At 40.4% G+C, this 19,430-nt stretch overlaps 1 protein-coding gene across 1 annotated transcript in view; it reads left to right on the forward strand.

Moving 5' to 3' along the window:
- SORCS3 (sortilin related VPS10 domain containing receptor 3) overlaps nt 1-19,430 on the forward strand; it is a 673,703-nt gene that overhangs the window by 651,878 nt on the left and 2,395 nt on the right. Inside the window, exons 23-26 of the mRNA XM_049856137.1 lie at nt 6,757-6,888; nt 8,938-9,037; nt 10,086-10,191; nt 19,054-19,214. Of these exons, the coding sequence (XP_049712094.1) occupies nt 6,757-6,888; nt 8,938-9,037; nt 10,086-10,191; nt 19,054-19,214 (499 nt within the window). The remainder of the gene's footprint in view (nt 1-6,756; nt 6,889-8,937; nt 9,038-10,085; nt 10,192-19,053; nt 19,215-19,430) is intronic.

Consider the following 19,430-nt stretch of genomic DNA (forward strand, 5'->3'; position numbering starts at 1 on the left):
AGCAGGCTACCAACCAGGAAACGGTCCATCAGAGTAGAAGAGTTACAGAGTCAACCCAGTCAGATTTCCTTTAGAGAATGTGAAAGAGTTTTGTTAACTATTTGTTCAGACTTAGGTACTAGAATATATGATGAATAAAGTATGGTCCAATATGCAACTAGTTCTATGGTGGAGGCATGGCCAGTGCCACAAGGGAGCATGTAGAAAGGTATGATTCACACTATACAGGGAAGTGCAGGTGTGGCACAGAGTTTCCATTCAACAAATACTTATTGAGCTGTTGAGAAGGCTTTCCAAAGGGATATTTGAACTGGCTTTTAAAGAATCAATGGTAGTTCACAGGGACAGGGTAGTGTCTTTCAGGTAAAATGAACAGCATGTACAAAGTTGTGGACTTTTGAAACAGTGGCATATTTGGAAAATGGCAATGAGTTTGGGGTCAGTACAAGATGTAGCTAAAGTTGAGCTAAGAGAAATAGTTTAGATTTTGAAGGACCTGAAAAGCTAAAAGTGTCTGGCGTATTGCCTGTAGGTGCTAGGAAGTATGAAAGTGTTTTGGTTTTTCTTTTAAGTGAGAAAATGCTGCCAATAGATTTATAGTTCAGTCATTCAGTCTGCTGGCAATGCATACAATGGACTGCTGGGGTGGGAACAGTATGGGGTAAGGGTGAGACTTCACAAAAGACAGCCAGTTAAAAGACCACTGCAGTTATCTAGGCTGGAGATAATAAGATCCTGAAGAGAAATTCAGAGGCTTCTTAGGACTTTAAATAATATAACTGATGACAAATGAAACAGTGTGAATGGGAGGGAGGGAGGTGCTTTCTGATTAGAAGAATAGGTGGGAGATGGCTATGCCATTGGTCAAGATGTTGACTTTGTAGAAGAAATAGGTTTGAGGAAAGATAATGCTTTGACCTTAATGTAATGAGTTTGGAGCACATGAGGAACACTTGGGTGAGGATAAACAGGAAGGTTGAAACTAGAGGCCTGAAGCTCGAGCAGAGGTTCATGCTGGAGGTAGAGATTTGAGAGCCGAGGCTGTGAAGGTCGCTAGGATCCCCCAGGAAGAAGAGGGGCAGGGAGGACATGAGTGGACTTTGTCCCCGAGGCAATGGAGAAAGACCCAGAGTAAGAGAGGCAGAAGGAGCTGCCAGAAAGAAAGCAGAATAAATAAAAGGGAATTATATAAGAGATTTCCTGTTGGCATTTGTCTATGAGATGAACTTCTCCTCAAATCTTTTTAACCATGAGATCATTCATAGAAGGAGATAAAAATGCGACTTTCCTTGTATGTCTTTGAATGTGACACATCCAGAATTTTGTTGCATTTATTAAAAACATCCTAGCTTTTTAATAAATAACATGGTAATTGTAATCATTGTTGTTGTTAGTTGCTGTCGAGTCAGTTCCTACTCATGGTGACCGCATGTGTGCAGAGTAGAACTGCTCCATAGGGTTTTCAAGGCTGTGACCTTTCAGAAGTAGATTGCCAGGCCTTTCTTTTGAGGTGCCTCTGGGTGGGTTTGAACCTCCAACCTTTTGGTTAGTATCTGAGTGCTTAACCATTTGTGCCACTCATGTAACAGCAAAAATAATAATCAGCCATGTCGATTGATGCTTCAGCCTTAACTCTCATGAGGACTGGCTATTCACATGCCCCTTTGAGCAGGGGTAACTGTATCTAGACACACAGTTCAGAAGACCCTCCAAGGCCTGTAACTGACAGGTGCTCCCTGAGAACACTATTCCCTACAACAAAAAGTCACACCAGCCAGCGTGCTAATGAGGTTGCCCCCTTCATCTCAGCGGGGTCCCTTAGTCTGGTTTCATGAGACCATTTTCCGTGAATAGGTAGGATAAGGCCTTCTTGCCTCATGGACTTGGGCACTGAAATTTCCACCAATTCAAGGGTCGTGCCTCCCAACAGGTTACTGAGGTCTTCTAGCAAAGCTGCCTTGGTGTTCCCAGATGATGGCTCCCTGGTTTGTGGACTTTTTAGGCTCGTGATGCTGTTTCTTACTTCTCTGCAGACTGGCACTATCATTGTTCTTTATCGCCTCTCTGAGAGCTCCAATCTGTAACCCTAGTTCCAAATAGGAATCAGAGCTGAGCAAATGGGAAACAACTAACCGCCCCCCATCCCAACCCCAGCCTCTGTTTTCTTCAGCAAGTATTTATTGAGTCTCTGCTCCATGTCTAGCATCTTTTGGAGCAATGGGGCAGCCAAAAAGACCCCCGGGAATGTGTGGGTTTCTAAGAAAGGCAAATATACTTGAAGAACCCATCAGAGAGAAGCCTGAACCTATCAGAGAGAAGCCTGTACCAGACAGAGGTAATCGTTAAGTCACCATGGGTATGGTCTATGCCCTTGAAACACGGTAATCTGGAAGTGTTTGGGGTAGAAGGTTGGAGTGGAGGACATCACTGCATGCAGGTTTGTCAAAGGAGACATTTTGGAGGAGGTGAGTATTCCTGCTGAATCAAAAATTTTATATCATATTTGGAGTGGCAGAATGAAGAGTGTTATTCAAGAGACACAGAAGAAGGAATAAGTATCCTCATTATAGACGGAGAACCCAGAGTTTTGTTTTCTTCAGGAATTTGCCTTTAGGCAGAAGCTAACTTCTAAGTTTTTAACATAAAAGTTATATACTCCTTTTGCTAAACATTCAGGAACAGAAAAATTCACTCGTAATCTCAGCATCTTAACACAACTTTTACTGGTTTGTGTTTTAGCTTCTATACATTTGTATTTTTATAGAGGTAAAATGAAAGAAATATAAAATATAAAGAAGTAGATCTGAATGCAGCTATAAGTGTTTTACATGTTGTCTTAGAGACTTAATCAACTTAATGGTAGAATAATATTTCATATGTGTATCCACCACTCAACTCAAAATGAGAAGAAACAGCTACAAATATCCATTAATAATCAGAAAGTGGAATGCACAAAGTATGAATGTAGGAAAATTGGAAGTTGTCAAAAAGTGAAATGGAAGGCACAAAGGTCAATATCCTAGGCATTACTGAGGTGAAATGGACTGGTACTAGCCATTTTGGATTGGAAAATTATATTGTCTACAATGCTGGGAATTACGAATTGAAGAGGAATGACTCTGCATTCATTGTCAAAAAAAAATTAATGATCTAAAGTACAGTGCTGTTAGTGATAGAACAATATCCATACACTGGAAGACCAGTTAATATGACTGTTGCTTAAATTTACTTACCAGCCACTAATGCCCAAGATGAATAAACTGAAGATTTTTGCCAATTTATGCAATCTGAAATTAATCAAACATTCAATTAAGATGTATTGATAATTATTGTTGATTGAAATGTGAAAATTAGAAACAAAGAAGAAAGACCGGTAGTTGGGAAATATTGCCTTGGTGATAGAAATGACTCCAGAGATCGCGTGATAGAATTTTGCAAGACCAACGACTTATTCATTGCAAATACCTTTTTCAGCAACATAAACGGCAACTATACACATGGAAGATTCCTGGTGGCGCAGTGGTTAAAAGCTTGGCTGCTAACCGAAGGTCGGTAGTTCAAATCCACCAGCTGCTCCTTGGAAAACCTGTGGGGCAGTTCTACTATGTCCTATAGGTTTGCTATGAGTCGGAATTGACTTGAAGACAACAGGTTTGGGTTTTTTTTTTATTTTTATTTTTTTTGTATGTATGGACCTTGCCACATGAAATATAGAGGAATCAAATCAACTACATCTGTGGAAAGAGACGATGGAGAAGCTCGATATCATCAGTCAGAACAAGGCCAGGGGTCAGCTGCAGAACACACCGTCGATTGCTCATATGCAAGTTCAAGTCGAAGCTAAAGAAAATTAAAACAAGTTCATGAGAGCCAAAGTATGACCTTAAGCATATGCTGCCTGAATTTAGAGTCCATCTCAAGAATAGATTTGATGCATTGAACATGAATGACCAAAAAACAGACAAGTTGTGGGATGATATCAAGGATATCAGACATGAAGAAAGCAAAGGGTCATTAAAAAGACAGGAAAGAAAGAGAAGACCAAAATGGATGTCAGAAGACATTCTGGAACTTGCTCATCAACACAGAGTGTTAAAGCAAATGGCAGAAATGATGAAGGGAAAGAGCTGACCAGAAGATTTCAAAGGGCAGCTCGGGAAGACAAAGTAGTATGACATGTGCAAAGACCTGGAGTTAGAATTGCAAAAGGGAAAACATGCTTGGCATTTCTCAAGCTGAAAGAACTGAAGAAAAAATTCAAGATTTGAGGTGCAATATTGGAGGATTCTCTGGACAAAATACTGACACAGGAAGCGTCAAAAGAAAATGTAAAGAATGCAAAAAGTCACTGTACCATAAAGAATTAGTTGACGTTCAGCCATTTCAGGAGGTAGCATATGATCAAGAACTGATGGTAGTGAAGGAAGAAGTCCAAGTTGCAACGGTGAAAAACAAGGCTCCAGGAATTGAAGGAATACCAATTGAGATGGTTCAGTAAATGGATGCAACACTGGAAATGCTCTCTTGTCTATGCCAAGAAATTTGGAAGACAAAGTAGGTAAACCTAACTGAAGATGATCCACATTTATACCCATTTCAAAGAAAGGTGATCCAACAGAAGGCAGAAATTATCCAACAATATCATTAATATCACACAAGTCACAGGCAAATTAAATTTTGCTGAAGATAACTCAAAAATGGTTGCAGAAGTACACTGACAGCGAACTGCCAGAAATTCAAGCTGGATTCAGAAGAGGCTGTGGAACAAGGGAAATCATAGCTGATGTGAAGTGGATCTTGGCTGAAAGCAGCAAATACCAGAAGGATGTTTAAAAAAAAAAAAAACTTTTTTTTTTGGATGTTTACCTGTGTTTTATTGACTATACAAAGGCATTGACCTGTGCGGATCATAATGAATTATGGATAACATTGCAAAGAATGGAAATTCCAGAAGACTTAATTGTGCTCATGCGGAACCTGTGTATAGAACAAGAGACAGTCATTCAAACAGACCAAGGGTATACTACATGGTTTAAAATCAGGAAGGGTACACATCAGGATCTTATCCTTTCACCATACTTATTCAGTCTATATGCTGAGCAAATAATGTGGAGAAGAACTCAGCATCAGGAAGACTCATTAACAGCCTGTGCTAGGCAGATGACACAGCCTTTCTTGCTGAAAGCGAAGAGGAGTTGAAACACTTCATGAAGCACTAATGAAGATCAAAGACCTCACCCTTCAGTATGGATTATGCCTCAACATAAAATATAAAAAAATTAAAACAAAAACCTTCACAATTTGACCAATAAACAACATCATGATAAGTGGTGAAAAGATTGATATTGTCACAGAGTTCATTTTACTTGGATCCACAGAGACAGCAGTCAAGAAATCAAACAAATCTTTTACAAAAGGCCTCTTTAATGTGTTAAAAAGCAGAAATCTCACTTTGAGGACTAAGGTGCCTCTGACCCAAGCATGGTCTTTTCAGTTGCCTCATAATGCATGTGAAAGTGGGACAATGAATAAGGAAGACAGAAGAAGAATTGAGGCCTTTGAATTATGGTGTTGGTGAAGAATATTGAATATACCATGAACTGTCAGAAGAACAAACACACCTTGGAAGAAGTACAGCCAGAATGCTCCTTAGGAATGACGATGGCAAAACTTCATCTCATGTGCTTTGGACATGTTATCAAGAGGGACCAGTCCTTGGAGAAGGACATCATATGTTGGTAAAGTAGAGGGTCAGCAAAAAAGAGGAAGACCCTCAAGGAGATGGACGGACACAATGGCTATAACCATGGACTCAACTATAGCAATGATTATGAGGATGGTGCAGGAATGGGCAGTGTTTTGTTTTGTTGTATATAGGGTCGCTATGAGTCAGAACCGACTCAATGGCACCTAACAACTGCTAATAACAACATATGTATGTATACCATTACTTACTTAATTTTTCTTTTGAATATTTGAGTTTTCCTCATGTATTCACAATTATAAATCATGTGATGAGTATTTCTTCCCTGCTAATAGCTTTTCCTATACTTTGGATCATATTTTTAAGAATTATACTCCAACTTACAAATACTGAAGAAAGGGCATGCATATTTTTATGGCCTAAAAGTAAGTCTTTTGAAAAAGTTTGGCAATATGTATCAATTTTTAGTGCTGCCAGCACAAATGAAGGAACCTCTTTCACCGCAAACTCACCAATATTAGCTACTTTAACTTTAAAAAATCTGCTTTTGTAAGTAAAAACAAGTGCTGCTCTGCTTTTTTTCTTTTTTACTTTGCATTTTTTTTGTGTTTGTTTATAACTTCCATTTCCTCATTTCCAGCCAGTCTGTTTTAACCAGAAGCTCCAGTTCACTTAACCCAGTCCCAGTGCCATCGAGTCGATTCCGAGTTAGTGCAGGAAAATGGAAAACATGGGAGGACTTGTGCAGATGTTCCCAGCAAACAATGCTTTGAAAATCATCTGCAGTACTCTTACTAAAAAAAAAAAACTCTTACTAGTTTCTGTAAAAATGTGTAAGAGCAGAAGAGGTAGTGAAACTCATACCCCTTTAATTCAGAAGTTCTTGGGGAAAACAGAAAGAAAGCTTGCATGCAATTTGGACTTTGTACTTAAATGCTGCATATTAAAAATCAACTGGAGCCTTAGAACTGTGTGTACCCTGCTCCTTGTCATTGATTTGGGGAAGGCTGCCTCGTCTGGGATCTCACTCTTTGGTCTCAACATCTCTGCAGGTAACCAGTGTCCCAGAAGACCAGATCCTTGTGGCTGTGTTCCCTGGCCTTCCCACATCAGCAGAGCTCTTTATCCTTCCCCCCAAAAACTTGACAGAGAGGAGGAAAGGCAATGAAGAGGACCTGGAACAAGTAAGTAAAAGGAAACTTGACTGGGACCCTTGCCTCCACCCTATACTTCAAGGGGACGCAGAGTTATTCCCAGCCAGAAAAGGAGACTAGCTGTCTCCCATTGATGCATTATTCTGTCCTTCCTTTGACCAGAGCCCAGGGCTTTGAAGAACACTTAGCTTTACCCAGAATAAAGACAAATGCAAATAGACTGGAGCGTTGAGCCACAAAGGAAGAAAACACAACCCTGGTGTCATTCATTCCAACCATGGGCATCCTTGTCCCTTATGCATATCTCCCTCTCAATGACTTACGCTGGGAAGGTGGAGGGAAGGAGGAAAGAATGAAAGAGAAGTTGATTGGCTGGTTGGTTGTTGATTGACTTGAGTTTCCCTATCTATTCTGGGAGAATTTCCTCTTTGTCTTTAAACTGCATTGGTTGTAGATATCCTGGTCAATTTAAGTTATGCTTCTGGGGAGAAAACAAATTACTTTTAAACATGTCTATCTGGAGAGCAGTGGCTCGTCTCATCTTGCTTTGACTAAGGAAATAGCATTTCCAAAAGGGATGATTTACCGCCCTTAGCAAATGGGCATATAGTTTCTGTGACCTGCACACGATACTGAAGTAAAGATGGCAGCTCCAGGGCAGCTCTCTCTCTCAAGCCCAGCTCTTATGGAGGTCTGATTGGCTGCACTTGGCTCTGCCCTGCCCTGTCTTCCCATGATGCTTAGTCACTAGAAGTAGAAATAAATGAGAATGAGGCTGCTGAAAACCAGCATGAAGCAAACACATCGACTCCTATATGAGGTAACCATTGTACAGACATCTACTGTGTCCCTGTAGTACTCCACCTGACTGTCACCTATCCCAGCATGCACCCACAGTCCTCAAACAGCATAGGTGCATTGAGTCAGTTTCTCTGAAAAGTGGAACGATTCCTTGCATTGCAGGATTGCACACTGAAGTTGGCCAGAAATAAATACGGCTTCTCAATGCGTACCTCACTTTTACAAGACCTCTTTATACTGAAATAGCAAGTGGCATATGTGAACTATATTTGGAAGCTACAATATCCATCTATTTAGATAAATAGGTAATTATGGCGATGGATAGCAACTGTGATATTAAGGTGCATAAGGCGAGATAAGAGTTAGGGACGACGGCCTAAGTCTGCCTCAGCTTTCATGTGAGAATTAGAGTGATTAAATCGATGTTTTGTGTTCTGAGACTTGCTGGGGGAGAGTAAAGAGATAATATTATTCCAGAAAAAAGAGGAAGCTTTTGCTTTGATGGTTACCTCCCATTGTCTCTAAGATAGAAAACGTGGAGGAATGGGCTAGGGTACACGTGCCTGCTTTAATCCTGGCAGGGGCCTTTCTACCCGGTGTGCATTACTTGATCACATTAAAGAGCTGATGATGAGTTGGCTTTCTTTCATTGGAACCCACAACAGGCTTTTTCTACAACTAGTTATAAAGGCATGTATGAAAGACCACGGAACCAGGAGCTGAATGAAACACTGATGTCTGTTATCAACTCTAATTCACTCCTTGACTATGGACACATCTCTTTCTGTCTCACTCTCCTCTTCAGTATCATGGAACAATATCAACTACTTTCTTAGCCTCACAAAACCTCAAGGACTGTGGGAACCAAATTGAGAAAGATGTTTCAACATCCTTTCATATACCCGAAGAAAAAAACCCATTGCCATCGAGTCAATTCCAACTCGTAGCGACCCTACAGGACAGAGTAGAACTGCCTCAGAGGGTTTCCTAGGCTGTAAATCTCTACGGAAGCAGATAGCCACGTCTTTCTCCCACAGAGCAGCTGGTGGTTTCCAAACTGCCAACATTTTGGTTCGAAGCTGAGTGCTTTAACTACTGTGCCACCAGGGCTCCTTGTCCTTACATATACAAACCCCGAATTCAGACCTATGGGCTTGTCCCCTGAATGAACATGGTCATTTTTTTTCCTATTGACCTTCTCCTTGATTTCTCACCCTGTTAGAGAGCATCACTCCATGTCATGTCATCACCTACAGCCCTTCCTTCTTTATTTTCCAGGTTGTAGAGACAGTGTTTAATGCTCTAAACCAGAACTTGGTTCAGTTTGAGCTGAAGCCAGGAGTTCAAGTTGTTGTGTATGTCACACAGCTGACGTTAGGTAAGTGCCTACTGGAAAATGAGAGTGGTCATCTGTTATCCTGCAGGGAGAGGCAGGAGATAATCACAGAACGCTTCTCACTAAATGCCTGGAAATGGCTTTGTAGAAGGGCCCTTTTGTGTAGTGATAGTTCAGAAAGATTAACCACATCTTTTAGGAGGCATCCTGGTGAGGTGGCAGGAAGATTTCCTTAGGACCTATTGAAACCCTCGATGATCTGGGGCAAAAACTAAAATGTCTTTGGCTTGTTTTTTTCTTTGTTTGTTTTGTTTTGTGTTTTGTTTCATCTGCAATAGTTGGGATTGTGTCCGGTAGTCCCACCAGTCACAGCAATTGCTATGGAGTCAATTCTGACCCAAGGCAACCCCATGTCCCAGGCTCTTAATCTCTACAGTTCTCCAATCCCATGAATATTGTCTGGGAAGCCAGATTAGATAATCTTGAAACAACCTTCCAATTTACAATGTGTGAGTTGAAGCAGTGACAGGGACCAGCTCTACTTGGCTGATGTGTGACAGGAATCCAAAAGGCATGTCCCATTAGGCATCCACTTCTGACTCTCTAGGAAAGTCTGTTTTGTTTGTTAAATGGCCCTTAGTGATCTAAGACTTCAGAAGTGGAGGCTCCAAATATACCCCTCCAGCTGTGTCTTACCAGAACAGAGCACAGGAAGAGAATGGAATACTGCATTAGTATTTAATCCAGAGTTCCCAAGGAGCCACCTACAATCATCATCAACAGGCACTCTGGCTGTCAAAGGGAAAGAGCTTTCAAGCCCTTATTCAGCTCCCCTCAGTGGGACACAAATTGCCCAGTTTACAACAAGAGCAGCATGATTTCCCAGGCAGAGTGGAGGAATTTTCCTTTCCTTAAGAAGCTGTGGTCAGGGATACCATTCTCATCATTGAGGCCAAGCTGCCTGGGCCCTGAGAGGATGCAGGGCAACTGGAGACTGGAAATGAGGAGGAGACCAGCTGACCTCCTTCTCCAAAGGGTACTCCCTCCAGCTAATAGCTTCCAAGTAAACATGTCTCTTCTTTCCTCCTAGCTCCATTGGTGGACTCTAGCGCTGGGCACAGCAGCTCGGCCATGCTTATGCTCTTGTCGGTGGTGTTTGTTGGCCTGGCTGTGTTTTTGATTTACAAGTTTAAAAGGTATGTGCTATTATCACTCAATTTTGACCTGGGGGCTAGGTTCATGGGAGCTGATTCTTCCCATAGCCAACATCCCTAAACTCATCTCAAGAATGTGACCTTAATTCTCCATGAAGCTGTTTGACATTGGGAAAATTCAGGGAAAATTGAGGATCAGGAAATAAATGGATTTAAGAATCTGAACTTATCTAACTTATAGGTATACTGAGCTAGGAAAATGAGAACTAGCCTATGACATCAATTTGTTCCCTTCAAGAGAAGTGTAGGGGGTTTTCAGACTTCTGGATTTCTAAAGTGAGGGCTCAATATTCAGAAGATCTTTTCTATAGCACAGCACCCATTCAGGGTGCTTAACTAGAGAAAACACGGCTGAAATCTGATATTCCCATGTACAGAAACACACACATTTTCTTATCTTGTGTTGCAGCTATCCTGTATCTCTGTTTAAATTTGCATGCTAAAATATTCAACCTTCATCCCCCTCTCTCTTTTTTGTTTCTAAAGAGAAATTGATCAGAAAAGCAAACTCCATGTATTCAGAAATTATTTCTGAAGACCACCAGTAAAAACCAGTTGCCATGGAGTTGACTCTGACGCATGGCACCCCCATGTGTATCAGGGTAGAACTGCACTCCATAAAGTTTTCAGTGGCAGATTTTTCAGAAGTCGATTTCCAGGCCTTTCTTCCAAGGTGCCTCTGGGTGGGCTCCAACCTCCAATCTTTTGGTTAGGAGCCGAGCACATTAACCTATTGTACCAACCAGGGTCTCCTCTGAAGGCTACAGGAGGGGTAATCTGACAGGATACTTATTTAAGACATTAAATTAAGTTCAATAACTTTTTACCATTACTCCAATAGTATAAGACATCTACCAGAAGGTGTACTGGTTAAGAGCATGAACTCTGAAATGAAACAGACCTGATTTTAACTGGTAGCATTTGTAACCTTGGGCAATTGAATTTGCTTCTAGAAGCCTTAGTTTCTTCATCTATAAATTGGGAAAAATAGTAATACTCACTTCGTAGAGTACTCTATGACTTAAGTATAATAACACCTAAACCTTTCTCTACCTGTACCTAAACACCAAAGCTTATTATAGACAACAAAAAAAATGCCTTCCAAAGATGCCTCTGTGTCACTAACTGGGACATACCAAAAACCCAGGACATACTAGGCTCCTACAAATTATATCAGTGGGATAAAGATGTGCTTCTTAAGACATCTGGCATCAGGTACAGTAAAAATATCACTAGCCATTGTCAGATGATTTTCAGAAGCAATACTTGTTGCTGGGAGTCTTTCTAGGCACTGAAGGTAATGCTCTTTGATTTTGGAAGAAATCCATGGTAATAGTGCTTTACTTTCCCCTTCCTCCCCACAGCCCCATTAGGTCTCCTTTAGTGAGTATATCCTTGCTTAAAAATACCAACTTCACCCAATGAACGTTTCAGCGTTCACAACAGTTAATGCTTTCAGTGCTCTCCCATGTCAACCCAAAGACAGAGTGAGGTTTACCTTCCCAGTAACTTGATAGACCATTATGTGAGTTCATAGGAGCCCTGGTGGTGCAGTGGTTAAGAATTCAACTGCTAACAGAAAGGCTGATGGTTCAAAACTACCCAGTCATTCTGCGGGAAAAAGGTGTGACAGTCTGCTTCTATGAAGAATGCGGTCTGCTATGTCGACATCTCCTGCCTGGAGGGGAGATGAGAGGGTAAAGGGGGTTAGAAGCTGGCGAAATGGACGCGAAAAGAGAGAGTGGAGGAAGGGAGTCGGCTATCTCATTAGGGGGAGAGTAATTGGGAGTATGTACCAAGGTGTATATAAGTTTTTGTGTGAGAGACTGACTTGATTTGTAAACTTTCACTTAAAGCACAATAAAAACCATAAAAAAAAAATGCAGTCTGCTTCCATAGAGAGTACAGTCTTGGAAACCCTATGGGGCCGTTCTACTCTGTTCTGTAGGGCTGCTATGAGTCAGAATCAACTCAACTGCAGTAGGATTGGCCTGGTTATGTGAGTTCATGGCCTCTTGGATCAAGATGTGTCAACCTCCCTGCCCCTGTTCCTGTTGAATAGGGGAGACACCCTTTATATCACAATTAGAGAAAGAGGTTCAATATAGAAAAGTCTGGTTAAGGCAACACCCATTTCTGGAAGTGCTTCAGTTACATGCAACGATCAATTTCATTCATCTAAGAATTTGATTGCGGGGAAGCCTGGTGGTGGCTGGACTTGAAGATCAACTAAACTGAATTTATCACCATCTGGCTCCTGGAACTCTGCAACTGCCGAGGACAAGGGGCAATCAATATAAGTCTTGCAAAGAGGCATTTGTGCCAGGTGGTTGCAAATGAAGGAAAGCCTTCTCCTGTGACTTAAAAAGTGTTCTGTTCTTTTACAAATGCTGCCAAACTCCTGAGACAATTGACTTACAATCAACTTGTAATGCAGGCATCTCTAAATTTGTAAACTTTTATACTTGAATCTATGCCAGGTAATGACATCCCTGAATTATTCTACCTTTGTAGTTCCCAAATATCAACCAAACCTTGGCATATCCCTGACAGTGCATTGTGTAGCTAAGGCTACAGAAAACGAACATGAAACTGGATCAACAGCAGTCAGCTAAGAGTAACTGGTCACCAGTTACCTTTTCTTTTCCAGGCCCCTTTCTGGAAGTTTTCCTCCCACTGTTTTTTGGGCTAAGCCCTTTGGTTGAGGTTCTGGTGGGTTTTCTTTTATATATTTGGTCTCCTTCCCCTCTCCAGTCACCCGGAACCCTTGGAACTTACTGACAGGTAAAGGTCAGGATTCTGAGTCTCCTTTGCTTCTTTCATCACTGGTCAACAGAACGTTCTGCTACAATGGAAATGTTCTATAATATGTGCTATCCAATACAACAGCCACTCGCTCATACGACTGAAGAACTGACTTTTAAATTTTATTTAATTAATTTAAATTTAAATAGCTATACATGGCTACTAAGCCTTGTTCTTTTGGACAACATAGGCTAGGGAAAAGGGCACTTCTCTGCTTTAAAAAAATCATTGGTCATGCTGAGTTTTCAGCACCAAACTTTTCTCTTCGTGATCCTCATCATTAATGCATTAAGCCTTTCATTCATTCAGCAAACATTTATTGAGTGCCTACTCTGTGCCAGTCATTGAAAACGATCTCATTGTCACAGTGGCCACTTGACAGGAGAGGACAATAAAGATACCATGTTCAGCAGGCTTCCTTTAAGTACATATCAATCTGCCTCTGACACTCAATTTTGTTCTCGGGTTTTGGCTGCTATTTTTATATCTGACACTAATAATTAAATATTGCTGTGAGATAGCTTTTCCTTTTTGAAAATTCTACTAAACATAGCTTTTCCTTTTTGAAAATTCTACTAAACAAGACCTTCTTTCTGTACCTGTAGATTCACTTTCTATGATTACCCAGGAAAACATTTGTAGCTTTTATATTTCTTCCAGTCTTCTTTCAGTAGAGCTTTCATTACAGTCTGAGGCCTACTTTGCTGTCTCTGAATACTCTCCCATGGGCTTCTAACACTTGTCACAGATGGAGCAAATAAATAAAAGCTGTGCAGTTTTTTTTTTTAGGAGATTTGGATTTTTCCATCTTAACTCTGTTATTAAAGCCCATATGACCGTGTGGCCCAAGACGTGTCTCTTAAGCTCTTGATTTCCCATCTTTCTCACCTACAAAAGTACGATTTAGACTTCACTTATCTTAAATATTCCCAACAACCCTACAAGCAGATGTTAAGAAATAAAAAAAAATTAGACAATTTTTAAACGCTATGAATTGACATAAAATTCATTCCCTTCTAACCATCTATTAAAAAAAAAAGATGAAAAATATGCCTGTTTTTAGATTTGATTTTAGACTTTGAAATGAAGTGAATAATCTTTATAAGGGCAAACTTATCCAAATCCTAATGGATAACATTGCGAATACAGGAAAAGGGAGGCAAAGCTTTGGTCACAACTCTGAAGTATACAGACTTCTATGTGAAGTATACATCTCAGATGGGTTGGCTGCCCCCAACACCTAATAAATATTACAACTGATCCCAGCATTCATTAGTAATATGTACTTTTATGAATAGAAGGAATCTAGACCATTAGGCTACATTTCTATTTAGATAAGATGAAGAAAGTAGGAGCCAACATGAATTTTTATAATTATGCACACTTAGAGAACCCACCATTTGCAGCCTCTCATAGAATCTATTCATTTAAGACTCTTGTAAATTATACTAAGCAGGTTTAGTATTGGTCATTTTGAATCACTCCTGGTATGCCAGGAGTGACAAAGAGGAACAGCTTCACATTCATTGTCAAAAAGAACATTTCAAGATCTATCATGAAGTACAGTGCTGTTAGTAATAATATCTATATGCCTACAAGGAAGACCCGTTAATACTAATATCATTCATATGTACACACCAAACACTAATGCCAAAGATGAAGAAATGGAAGATTTTTACCAATTTCTGAAATTGATCAAACATGCAGTCAGATACATTGATAATAACTGGTGATTAGAATGTGAAAGTTGAAATCAAAGAAGGATCAGTAGGTAGAAAATATGACCTTAGCAATAGAAATGATGCCAGGGATTGCATAATAGAATTTTGCAAGATCAATGATTTATTCATTGAAAATACAAATGGTGACTATACACATGGACCTCACCAGATAGAATACACAGGAATCAAATCAACTACATCTCTGGAAAGAGACAATGGAGAAGCTCAATATCATCAGTCAGAACAAGGCCAGGGGTCAACGGCAGAACAGACCATCAATTGCTCTTATGCAAGTTCAAGTTGAAGCTGATGAAAATTAAAATCAGTCCACGAGAGCCAATGTATGACCTTAAATATATCCCACTTGAATTTGGAGACCGTTTCAAGAATAGATTTGACACATTGAACATGAATGACGGAAGACCAGATGAGTTGTGGGTTGACATCGTACATGAAGAAAGCAAAAAGTCATTAAAAAGACAGGAAAGAAAGAAAAGATCGAAACGGATATCAGAAGAGACTCTGAAATTTGTTCTTGAATGTAGGGTAGCTAAAGTGAATAGAAGAAATGATGGAGTAAAAGAGCTGAACAGAAGATTTCAAAGGGCGGTTCAAGAGGACAAAGTATAGTATTATAACGAAATATGAAAACACCTGGAGTTAGAAAACCAAAAGTGAAGAACTCATGTGATGTTTCTCAAGCCAAAAGAACTGAAGAAAAAATTTAAGCCTCAAGTTATAATATTGAGGGATCCTACAGGCAAAATATTGAATGGCACAGGAAGCATCAAAAGAAGATGGAAGGAATACACAGAGTCACTGTGCCAAAAAGAATTGGTCAACATTCAACCACTTCAGGAGGTAGCATATGGTTAAGAACTGATGATACTGAAGGAAAAAGTCCAAGCTGCATTTACGAAGAACAAGGCTCCAAGAACTGATGGAATACCAATTGAGATGTTTCAATAAACAGATGCAATGCTGGAAGTGTGCATTAGTCTATGCCAAGAAATTTGGAAGACAGTTACCTGGCCAACTGATTAGAAGAGATCCACATTTGTGCCCATTCCAAAGAAAGGTGATCCAATAGAATGTGAAAATTATGCAACAACATCATATGCAAGTAAAATTTTGCTGAAGATAATTTAAAAAGCTGTTGCAACAATACATTGACAGGGAACTGCCAGAAATTCAAACCAGATTCAAAAGAGGACATGGAACGAGGCATATCATTGCTGATGTCGGATGGATCTTGACTGAAAGCAGAGAATACAGAAAGATGTTTACCTATGCTTTATTGCCTATGCAAAGGCATTCAACTGTGTGGATCATAACCAATTATGGATAAGATTGTGAACAATGGGAGCACCAAAACAATTATGCTCATGCACAACCTGTACATAGAACAAGAGGCAGTTGTTCAAACAGAGCAAGGGGATACCACATGATTTAAAGCCAGGAAAGGTATGTGTCAGTGTTTTATCCTTTCATCATACTTATTCAGTCTGTATCTGTATACTGAGCAGATAATCTGAGAAGCTGGACTATATGAAGAAGAACAAGGTATCAGGATTGAAGGAAGACTCATTAACAACCAGTGCTATGCAGGTGACACACCCTTGCTTGCTGAAAGCAAAGAAGACTGAAGTACTTACTACTGATGAAGATCAAAAACCACAGCCTTCAGTATGGATTACACCTCAACAAAAACAAAACAAAAATCCTCACAACTGGACCAATAGGCAACATTATGATAAATGGAGAAAATATTGAAGTTGTCAAGGATTTCATTTTACTTGGACCCACATGGAAATGTTCATGGAAGCAGCAATCAAGAAACCAAACGACATTATTGCATTGGGCAAACCTGCAAAAGACCTCTTTTAAGTGTTAAAAAAGCAAATATGTCACCTTGTGGACTAATGTGTGTGCCTGACTCAAGCCATGTTATTTTCAGTTACCTCATAGGTATGTGAAACTGAACAATGAATAAGGAAGATCAAAGAATTGATGCCTTTCAATTGTGGTGTTGGTGATGAATACTGACTGTACCATGGACTGCCAGAAGAACAAACAAATCTGTCTTGGAAGAAGTACACCCAGAATGCTCTTTAGAAGGGACGATGGCGAGACTTTGTCTTATGTACTTTGTACATGTTGTCAGGAAGGACCAGTCCCTGGAGAATGACATCATGCTTGGTAAAGTAGACGGTCAGTGAAAAAGAAGACCTTCAAGGAGATGGATCAACATAATGGCAGCAACAATGGGCTCAATGATTGTGAGGGTGGCACAGGACCGGGTACTGTGTCATTCAGCTGTACATAGGGGCGTTATAAGTCAGAGCACCTAACAACAGCAACAAGGAGTCATGGGGTGTCTCCCTTAATGTATGGAAAGCAAACATTAAAGGCATGAAAAGAGAACACAAAGAAAAGGTAGAAACCACGCATACGTTAAGCCTCTTTTTGAATTTTTCTCTCTGAGTAAGCTACAGGAAAACCTTATTAAATATTCCTACAGTCTGCCTCATTGGGGGTTTGGAGAATGTAAAAGCTTGAAAATAACACTAGTGTGTGTGAGGAGAAGAGAGTGATTCTCCCCAGAAATGCTCTGAGTGTTCCAGATTCAGATAGGTGTCAGATACCCCAAGTTTTAGTCACATCTCTCAGTAGTCAAAGTGGCTAAGAGCTTGGCTGCTAACCAAAAGTTCAGTTGTTCGAATCCACCAGTCGCTCCTTGGAAACCCTATGGGGCAGTTCTATTCTGTCCCATAGGGTTGCTGTGAGTCAGAATCTACTCTATGGCAGTGGGCTTGGTTCTTTTGGTATGCCAGTAGTCAGTGTGGTGAAATGTCTGGATTTTAGTCCAATTTCCCCATTGTTAGATGAGGTAAGCAAGGTTTCCTCTAGATATAATGGTCCTAGATTAGAATATAGTCTTTTAAGAACATTTTAGAGGAAAGTAGAAAGAGTATAGGTTTTGGGTGTTACACTCATTCATTTAATCATTCATAGAACAAACACTTACCAATTGTGAACCACTGTGCTAATTTAGGGGCCCTGGTGGGTGGCAAAGTGCTTAAACATTAGTCTGCTAACCAAAAGATCAGCAGTTCAAATCCACCAGCCACTCCTTTGAAACCCTATGTGGCAGTTCTCCTCTGTCCTATAAAGTTGCTATGAGTTGGCATCAACTCGACAGCAAGGGGTTTGGTTTTTTGTTTTTGTTTTTTGGTGCTAACTTAGGTATATAACAGTTGACATAGAAATCATGGTTCTTGCCTACGTAGGGGTTATAGTCTAGTGGGAGAAATAGACAAGGAACCAAGTCAACAGTCATTACCAATTAACCAACTTCCATTGAGTCAATTCCAACTCATAGTGATCCTATAGGACAGACTAGAATTGCCCCATAGGGTTTCCAAGGCTGTAAATCTTTAGGGAAGCAGACTGCTACGTCTTTCCCCCAAGGAGCAGCTGGTGGGTTTGAAGTGCTGACTTTTTGGTTAGCAGCCAAGTGTTTAACCACTCCACCACCAGAGCTCCTTCATTACCAGTTACATCACACTAAAACTTTATGATTTTGAAGGAAGTTGTTTAGCTTCTCTGTCCCCCTTAACCCTCTTCACGATCCTAAAAGAAAGCTATTGTTAGCCTCATTGAACAGATGAGGAAACTGACTATCGAAGTACATATGCGGCCCATGGATGGTGCTCTGAAAATAGTAGCAATGGCTTTGAGTCTATTACTTCTAAGCTATTCATAAAATAAGCCAATGTGAATTGCTGAAATGGATGCAACCTTAGAAAAACTTCTTCCTACTGTGATACAACCTCATGGGTCTCAAAGTCCAGCTCCTTTAAAAGGGTTTTAAGGGTTTTTGTGGTAGCCTAATGATTAATTAAACACTTGGCTGCTAACCAAAAGGTTGGCAGTTTGATCTCACCCAGTGGCTCTGCTGGAAAAAGACCTGGTGATCTGCTCCCATAAAGATTACAGCGTACAAAACTCAATGGGGGCAATTCTACTCTGTCATATGGGGCTGCTATGAGTCAAAAATCAAGTCGCTGGCACCTAACAAGTACATAACTGAATAGTATTTCTCTTCTGTTTATGCCTGCTTGTCTTTTTACCCCAGGAGAAGGCACATCCCTCAGAGAATTCTGTTTTACATCTTCCCTAGGCATCTGGGTCTCTGGCCTTGTGTTCATTGGCCCTTCTTGTTGAAAGCTTCTTCTTCCCCATCACCCAGCATTTCCAGTTGCCCAAGTGAAGCATGCCTTGTGATCTTAATCTGATTTTACTCCCACCCATGTAGGAAAATCCCTTGGATTAATATCTATGCTCAAGTCCAACATGACAAAGAGCAGGAGATGATTGGGTCTGTGAACCAAAGTGAAAATGCCCCCAAAATCACCCTCAGTGACTTCACTGAGCCGGAGGAACTGCTGGACAAAGAGCTGGACACCCGGGTCATAGGTATGTGCACTTGTACCACTACTCTCCAAGCTCCTATGCCCTCTGTCCTCCATACCCTAGGTCAGCCAATCCACTGACTTTCAGACAGTACTAGACTGGAGGGTGGGCAAAAAGAACTGGCCACAGTGATATAATCATATTTTAAAATTTGTCTGCACACAAAATTGTCAGATTATTTTTCTCCCGTAAAAATCAAGATTGGAAACAATGGTGGGA

Source organism: Elephas maximus, chromosome 16 (genome assembly GCF_024166365.1).
Source record: "Elephas maximus indicus isolate mEleMax1 chromosome 16, mEleMax1 primary haplotype, whole genome shotgun sequence".
NCBI classification, from domain to species: Eukaryota; Metazoa; Chordata; class Mammalia; order Proboscidea; family Elephantidae; genus Elephas; species Elephas maximus.